The 8,920-nt window shown below is 36.1% G+C and overlaps 3 protein-coding genes across 3 annotated transcripts; 1 reads left to right on the top strand and 2 right to left on the bottom strand.

The window, feature by feature from the left end:
• Nucleotides 1-313: 313 nt before the first annotated feature.
• Nucleotides 314-2,902, bottom strand: LOC107726832 (putative Dol-P-Glc:Glc(2)Man(9)GlcNAc(2)-PP-Dol alpha-1,2-glucosyltransferase). The gene is made up of 3 exons (XM_016536534.1): nt 2,561-2,902; nt 2,284-2,481; nt 314-1,418 (listed from the first exon to the last, which is right to left on the bottom strand). The coding sequence occupies exons 1-3, from the start codon at nt 2,723-2,725 to the stop codon at nt 363-365; spliced, it is 1,419 nt and encodes a 472-aa protein (XP_016392020.1). The 5' UTR covers nt 2,726-2,902; the 3' UTR covers nt 314-362.
• Nucleotides 2,903-3,513: 611 nt separating this feature from the next.
• LOC107726833 (EKC/KEOPS complex subunit Tprkb-like) lies at nt 3,514-4,877 on the top strand. The gene is made up of 4 exons (XM_016536535.1): nt 3,514-3,815; nt 4,192-4,314; nt 4,400-4,576; nt 4,672-4,877. Exons 1-4 carry the CDS (start codon nt 3,675-3,677, stop codon nt 4,756-4,758), a joined length of 528 nt encoding a protein of 175 aa, XP_016392021.1. The 5' UTR covers nt 3,514-3,674; the 3' UTR covers nt 4,759-4,877.
• A 1,225-nt stretch (nt 4,878-6,102) lies between these two features.
• On the bottom strand, nt 6,103-8,783 carry LOC107726835 (phenylserine dehydratase-like). The gene is made up of 3 exons (XM_016536536.1): nt 8,480-8,783; nt 6,733-6,822; nt 6,103-6,634 (listed from the first exon to the last, which is right to left on the bottom strand). The coding sequence occupies exons 1-3, from the start codon at nt 8,709-8,711 to the stop codon at nt 6,393-6,395; spliced, it is 564 nt and encodes a 187-aa protein (XP_016392022.1). The 5' UTR covers nt 8,712-8,783; the 3' UTR covers nt 6,103-6,392.
• Nucleotides 8,784-8,920: the final 137 nt, after the last annotated feature.

The raw sequence follows: 8,920 nt of genomic DNA, 5'->3' as shown, positions 1-8,920 counted from the left end.
CCCCCCCAAAAAAAGAATGAGAGGAAAGACAAATAAGAATTTGAAAAACACAGACACAAATCACTTCCAATGACAAATTAACATTCAAAAATTTTAAACCTGATGTCTACCATAAATGAGACAACAATGAAAAAACAAAAACAAAAGGAAATATAAAATGACACAACAATGAACAAAATGAACAACAGCCACCATAATGATTATCCTAATTAAATGAACTCAAACAGCATTTAATAAACAAACATAACATATGAAGCTATATATATATATTTTTTTTTTTAAATTGGTAAATAGTGAAAACACCACTCCTTTTCCTCTGTGGATAGAAAATGTGAGAATAAGAATTGTAATTCATATTTTTGTCACCACATGAATCTTTGTGCAGCCGTACTATCAGGCCACTGAAATGTTTTATTGATGAATATGTAAACTGTAGCTGTGTTAACTGCGGTGAAGAGGCCAAACTCAAGCAGCAGTCTGGGTAAAGACGGTACAGGGATGTGGACGCGATATAACAAATACGGAAGGATAAAATATCGGAACTCCAGGAGTTTCTGCGGAACAGTGGCCGCCACCAGACATGCGGAGAAACACAAAAACCAGAACAGCGACTTGGACCTCAAAGTATCTAGAAAGTTCCATGCTGCAAACACATATCCAGGGACTAACAGGAAACGGACGAGCTCATGTCTCTGGAAAATCCTCTTCCATACATAAAATGGAAAGTGTCTGTTGTCTGCAAGCAGGTATTTGTGAACAAACGTGAATTTCCAGACTAAAAACAGGGAGAACGTCATCAGTACGGCATAAATTAAGGGCTGCTTTCGTAAAGACTGTAGAAACCTGACTACCCTTTGGTAACTCAGTGAGGTAGGAAGAGAAAATATGAGAGTAAATGACAGGAAATAGAACAGCTGAGGAAAGTTCAGACATGTTTCGTGACTACTACGATCTCCAACCACAATTCCATCGTTCAACACGACGAAAACTGCAAAAACAACAGCTACGGCAATATATGGCCATGTCGACAAGACCACGGCTTTTATATTGTTGGGCGTTTTGAGGTATTCCAACAGGAAACGCATCACTCTCATTGCCCCATTGATGGTTAGAGGGACCTGAGAAGGTGATTTTTCGTCTCGCTTCTTCCATTCAGTCCGCCAGCTCTCGTCCATTTTTTGAGCCACCACGGTGCCAGCACAGAACGCCACCCAGATGATGTTGGTCTGGCGGAAGAGGACGGCGCAGACGCCGAGAAGCGCCGCAGCTTTGTGGCTTCCATACAGCGCCATGAGATACATGAAGAGGGTGAAGAATGTGGAGCCAGCGTCAGTGTAATACAGGAACGTGAAGAAGTACAGCACTGGAAATGTGGACAGAGCCAGGGCAGAGAACATTCGACGAGAGGCAGAACGGGACTAGAGAGAGAGAGTGAAATAGAACACCTTGGTATTACACTTTACAGTTGATCTGAAGGCGTCACTCAACTTAAATACAAGGCTATACAATTGCTAAGTTGTTTTGGGTGGTTGCCAGGTGCCTTTGTTGAAGCTCTACATTTTCTAAGCTATCGGATTTACAATTTTCACCTGGTGGACAATTTAAAAAAGAAGGCTAAAAATAAAATAGACTGCAACCCAACACAATGCTGAAAAACAATTCATATCTTAGCAACCACATAACAAATGTGCAAGCACCAGTCACAGCTTCTATGGTTAATGACTAAATTTGGTTAATGTGTATTTACTATGAAATTACTATTATATTTACTTATATTGTATATACATACAATACATATTGTATGTATATATATATACTATAAATATATACATACAAAGTACAAAAAAACGTGTGTTTTTTTCTATATTATATTTACAATTTGTTCCATGCCTACTAGTGTGATAAAAAGATTAAATAATAATAAAATTGTCAGTTTTTCTTTGTTTTTGGATTGCCTCCTAGCCATGCATCCCCTCAATATTAAATTATTATTATTATGAAGAGCTTTAAAATCAAGGAAATTTGACTTTTTAATTAGAAATTTAGTCAAATCGGCTGTTATTACCATGATACCAACCATTAAAAAAAAAAAAAGCATTATATATTGTTATAAAACGTCATTAACATTACAAACAATATGAAAACTACACATTTTACACTTTGATCAAGGCCATAACCAGATTATTCAGGGTATGTTTCAATATTTTTAAAAGGGCAATTCAATTATGTGCCCGTAATGGAAAAATCCCCAAATAAACTTAAATTAAAAAAAAAATCAGACACCTTATCTTTCATGTGCAGTCTGCAGATGATCAGATAGATTATGTAGAGATTCCCACTATTAAAGAGCAGATTGATGAATCTCAGCATGGCAGTAGAGCAGACCACACTGCCCTTCAGATCCGCCAGCCACACCACAGGCCTGATCAGACCCACTGAAGCCAGATACAACCCGGGAAGAGTGGTGATCATCGGATCCCACTGTGGAGAGGGGCACATGAGCATCCATGTCCAAAAACACAAACACACGGAGAAATTCAAGCATCATTAACAATCATACCTCATGAAACTTGCCCTCACAGTACTTCTGGGCTTGAGGAACATGGAATATCTCATCCATGTACGGATCTCTCTGCTCCCGTGTGATTTTGGAGAACAGGAGGCAGGATATGAGAAAGTTAATGCTGCACAGAGCAGTGAAGATATAAACCTCAAATCTCTCCATCCTTATTCAAACAAACACAAAAACACTCGATCTTTGATAATACACTTATGGAAACGAATGATATACGAGGATGAGTAAGATAGTATGCGAAGCATTCATTCCTTGTAATCGATCTTCCTTCAGATTGTCAAAAATGTGCACATATATGCAAAAATCGCATTTTTAAGTTTAGATTTTTGACAGTTTACTGGTGCGTCACATACTAGCGTCCGTGTCTAAACCGGAGGCGTGAACAATCAGTTCCACCCCGATGTTGTCACAGACTATTAAAATAGTAATAAATCTCTTGTAAGTAATAATGTAGTCACATTGAAATATGTACATCACCTATACTATGATATGTTCCTTATTAAATTATTTATTTAAAAAATCACAATGATTTCTTCTCTAGTAAGAATAATTACATCACCATGTAAATACATCATAAATAACACAATAAATATCAGAACGTAACAAAAGCGATGTGCCCATGCAACAATCTCCTTTCGACTTTACAAGTATATGAATTAATTTACTAAATTTGTCATCTGTGTAGTGCCCCCGAAAAAACATGACACTGAATTAAAAATACTCAAAAAAAAAGAGTTTAAAAAACAAGGATTATTATATACGTCGATCATAGCTAGTCGACCAATTAGAAACGACTTCTGAGCCGATAGGCCCCGCCCATCTCAGACAACTGTCGCATACTAACCACTGCGCGAGTGTTTTGTTTCTGTAGTTTTCATATACTTTATAAACTAAAACCTGACTGTATATTATTTAATGTAAGGCTTTGTAATACATTTAATATCACCCACACAATTGCATCGACTGAAATTTGCCAAGTCGGAACATTCCCATCAGCAAATGACGGTGTCACATTATTATTGTTCCGTGTGTGGCCCCACTGGGTACCGCATGCTGTCTAGATAAAGTTAATGTTTTACTGAATACTAAAGTATTAATAATGCATCTTACGCAAGACTTAGAACTGTTTCCTGAATACACGGTGATTCAACTGCTCTTCAAAGATGTAAAAAATGCGACGGAGTTGAGAAAAATGGCAGTGAATGGAGAAATAAAAGGCGCCTTGATCAATCCATCACTGGTAAGAGAACACTTATCAAATCATGTACAAACTCATTTATGGCTATATACTATATATACAGAAATTCAACATGCCTAGTAAAAAGTACCATGGTAACACCCTGCTTTGGATGGTGTCATGGCTATACCGTTTTTGAACATGCAAATATATACACACACTAACTTACCTGTCAAAAATCATAAATAATGAAGTTTTTAAATGTGTTTGAAAGAAGTCTCTAATGCTCACCAAGGCTGCATTTATATGATATTACCATAAAAACGGTAATATTGTGAAGCATTAATGCAATTTAAAATACCTATTTTTCTATTTTATTTCATTCCTGTGTTGGTAAAGCTGAATTGTCAAACTGAATTGTTTCATTTTCCCTATAAAGGTTGTGGATGCATTCCAGATCTTGGTGGCAGCAAATAAAGCAGTTCACCTACATAAAAATGGGAAAATGAAAACCCGGAGCCTTTACTCGGAAATCATTTATAATCTTTCACCCACAAACAATGTGAGTAATATATTCAGTACAGGAACACAGCCGAAATCTTTATTTGTTTACAGCGGCAGTTTTAACAAAGTTTAATGTTTGGCAGATATCTGAAGCATTCAAAAGGTTTGGGATCTCAGACAGTGACAGTGCGGTTCACATTGTGTTAGTACACAACAAAGACGAGACCCTCAGCATCGATAACATCATCTCAAAGGTGGACGGACAACAGATTGCCGTTGATCGAGTGTCTGATTTGACTGATGTCGCCAAGATTAAAAAGGTATGTCTCTTTTTACACAGTACTGATGTAGAACAATTTAGGGTTCCTCGTTTATTGCATTTGTTCGAAAAATGCATCTGTGTCTCTCATTACAGCTCTACAAAGTCGCACCACAGGAGGAAAAGTGTGGCAGTCTTTTGGACGCTGTTGTTTGCAGGATGGCCACTAAAGATGTCGCATAGCTAATCAATACATTGATATGTTTCTATTTTAAATAAACCCACACTGTATTTCTACTTGTCAGATCTCCTATAGTGGAACATGGGAAAAAATATTGTATATATCCCACTTTTTATGAAAATAAAAAATAGCATCTTGGGACACATTGTTAACATTCTTTAATGCAGATGTGAGTGAACCATTTTAAAATATACAGTGTTTTTATATATACAGTTTCCAACTAGGGTCAATTTGTAAAAAGAAACATCGAAAAGTTGTCTGAGAGAAAAGAAAAAAAAAAAAATATATATATATATATATTATAAGACAACATTTTTCTAGAGCCTGGACACTTTTCTTATAAATAAAGCTTAAAATGGCGTAATGACTTGATCATAGTCAATTCATACCAAAAAGTATACCAGCAAGACTCATTGTTTTAATGAAAAAACATTTATATTGCACCTCAATATGTCAGTTGTGTATCAGCAAGAAACAAATGTCCTTTATAGCACCGATTTAAGTTTAGTCATAAGCTGTCCATGTTCACAAAATCAAATTACATGTGATGAGATGTCCGGACTTTTTTGCATATCCAGATATTATAGATGGGTTTTTGAATGTCTGGACAGCGAGAAAAAAATAAACACATTTGGAGGTGCTTGGAAATGCTATTTGAATCAAGATTTTTACAGATGTGTCTCAGTCTGCTCAAATTGGAATTTAAATAGTCTTTTGCATCACTCTTAATGCGACTCTCAACGGTAATGTCAAAACCAGTATTTAAATGAAGTATTCAAAGGAAGTACAGTACAGTATTCAAAACGAAGCCGAGGCCAGCTGTGACTACAGCACGAAACGTCACAATATGCACCAGTCTCCTCCATCGCTGAGTTTGAAGATTAACAAGGTGCTTATTTGCAGACTGAGATGATGCACCTCCATTTTTTCCTGCATCCGTTTTGAAAGCCTCATCAAAAACGTGGGTACGCCTACGTCGTAACCAAAGCAACTCATGCAGATAAGTTGGTTATGTTTGGACACACAAATCCTGATTTGATCACCCGCAGTTGATAGTGCAGAAATATCCAATTCGCCTGCAGTCTGAACATAGCCATAGTCTACACAAGTCACTTTCCCTAAGTTGCAAAATCATCCAGATCTCCAGCATGAGAAATATGCACGACTGTAGTCAATATGAATAATGTAATGAATGTTGAAAAGAAAATGTTGCAGTAGGGTACAGTTTAGCACAGCTATAAAATTATGTGTAAGCTATTATATTAGTCACCTAACAAACAACACAATCTGTATAGGCCTATTAGTTTTCTGTTGATTGGCACATATAACGCAGCAGGGATGTGGAGATGTTTCGTAACTTTATTTATTCACAGTATTTTCACTTCTAAAAAGGATACATTATCATTTTAGTGTTTTGCACTTAAAATATGAATGCAATTCATCATAAAAACAAGAGATTGTGAGTAAATAGATATAAATCCATAAACGACTTGGCAAAATGTAGTTGTTATCGCAAACATGAATCTGCCATCATTTATGCTGCTCTTTTCCATACAATTATTTTATGGAACTTCACAGCCCATATATGCCTTAGAAACATTATTTATTGTGATTATTATCTAAATAAGCCTTTAACTTAGTCAGGAAAGTTGCTAAGCTCATCTTTGCCAATGTTTCCACCGCTGAGGATGACCACCACATTCTTGTCATTGATATCTGGGATTTTGTCATTCGTGACGGCAGCGAAAGCCGCAGTTCCTGAAGGTTCAAGCACGAGTCCAGCCCTATAAAGTATGGCAACTGCAGATTTGATCTCCTCATCGGTCACCAGCACAATGTTCTCCACATACTTCTGACACAGCTCATATGGCAAAGAACCTGAGGGTGAATCCCAATATACAAGTTTCAAAAAGCCCAAATAATGTAAAGTTATAATGAACGCTTCCATAAAGTTTTATTCAAAGTAGAATTCATACCTGCAAATGGTGGCGCTAGCCCTGAAGCAATGCTTTTAGCATCCATACCAACAGGCTTCTTCTCAATGAAGCTCTTGTACATTGTACATGCTGTTGAAAGTCAAGAGGGTTTATGTGAACATGTCAGAGAAGCAAAAGTGTCATTCACTTGCTAGTAATTTCATTAATGGGATACTGAACTTAGCCTTAGTTTGAATTAAATTTTTTTTAAATTTACTTTCTGTTAGAAAATCAATTACTCATTCTTCACCATTAATGAGTTAGTCCACGTTGATTACCTAGACTTTTTCTGGATGCACAAATATGATGAGAGAATAATAAAAATATCTTCATTTGTGTTTTTATGATGAATTAAAGTCTTATGGGTTTGGAACAACATGAGGCCGAGTTAAAACATGCTTTCACAGTCTCTCTCTCTCTCTCTCTATATATATATATATACTGTGTATATATATATATATATATTTTTTTTTTTTTCTAAAATAATTTGTCTGCATTTTCTGTTCAACACTGTCATGCTGTGAAATTCCATCTTACATATTATGATTTAATCTGACATCATAATTAAGGGAGTGACACCGTACAAAATAACCGCATGGTTCAAACTAAAGCAATAAGCCCCAAGAAGCCGTGGTTTACAGTGAATTTATAACAGCTAAGGGGAGTTGTTAGGCACGACGCGAAGCTTCACGGGGCTTATTGTTTTTATAAAACGGTTATTCCACATACGTAGTAAGGTTTCACAAAATAAAACAGAGCAAATAAAGTGTAATGATATTAATAAAAACATTATTCTTCCGCCAAACGATGTAGTTCCTCAGAAACGGCTGTGGTTCCAACAAAGTGGTGAGCAACACACAAACGTATGTAAACAAAGGTGTATGTTTGTAGAGTAATTTACAACAGCTTCGAACTTGGCTCAACCAATCAGAATCAAGGACCGGAACGATCCGTTTTATAATAAAGCAATAAGCCCCAAGAAGCCGTGGTTTACAGTGAATCGGAGTGAAGCGGAGTGCCTAAAACCCCCTTAGCTGTTATAAATTATTTTATAAAACGGTTATTCCATATACGTAGTAAGGTTTCACAGAATAAAACAGAGCAAATAAAGTGTAATGATATTAATAAAACAAGTATTCTTCCACCAAACAATGTAGTTCCTCAGAAACAGTTGTGGTTTCCAACAAAGTGGTTGCCGAGCAACACACAGAAGTAAACAAAGGTGTATGTTTGTAGTGTAATTTACAACAGCTTTGAACGCGGCTCAACCAATCAGAATCAAGGGACCGGAACTATCCGTTTTATAAAAGTAAATTTTAGCTACCATCTTTTATGGTGTAATTATATCAGCTTTGTCATACTCATTATCTTCCATTATGTATTTTGTTCCTGGCACAAATCGCAAGACACAGTGAAGTGTAATGAAAGTTTAATTATGCTCTTCTTAATTCCCTTAATATGATTGCTTGAAGGTTCGTTGTTAACCTTTTCAGTAACACTTTACAAGAGAGATCCATATATTGGTTAACTACATTAGTTAACATTAACTAAGATTACTAAATGCTGTTAGTTTTTTACTTATACATTTTTTAAATCAAAGTTGTATCTTTTAACTAACATGAATAAACAATGAACAATTGCATTTGTATTAACTAACGATTAATGAATGTTGTAAGAAATATATTGCTCATTGACAACTAATGAAACAAATGAGACCTTACTGTAAAAAAAGAATTTGAATATTCACCTCCTTCTGGTTCCACTCCATAGATCTTAGTGTTCTCACAACCAGACAGTTTGATGGCAGCTGCCACACCAGCAAGTAACCCTCCTCCACCACAGCAAACAACCACAACATCTGGATAGGGTACAACTTCCAGGATCTCAAAACCTAAGCTACCATTCCAAAAGACACTGGGATGAGTGAACCAATTATAATACATTCCATTACTGATGCATAAGTTAAATTTATCATGCATTCTCAGCCAAAAAAAAAAAAAGAGATACTACTATGTACCTTTAAGGTACTAATATACATGCTTTAAGGGTAAATACGGTGCAAAAGTGTACCTTTTGAAAGACTACTCCCCTAGTGATAGATGCTGTACCTTTTTTGGAGGTACAGACCGTGTTGTTATTCAACTTTAACTACATGTAATTCCAACTATTATGTCTGGCTTCCAAAACG

The sequence above is a fragment of the Sinocyclocheilus rhinocerous genome, unplaced genomic scaffold (assembly GCF_001515625.1).
Source record: "Sinocyclocheilus rhinocerous isolate Xijiao unplaced genomic scaffold, SAMN03320098_v1.1 scaffold155, whole genome shotgun sequence".
In the NCBI taxonomy this organism is placed as follows: domain Eukaryota; kingdom Metazoa; phylum Chordata; class Actinopteri; order Cypriniformes; family Cyprinidae; genus Sinocyclocheilus; species Sinocyclocheilus rhinocerous.
This window is presented reverse-complemented; position numbering and strand designations above follow the sequence as displayed.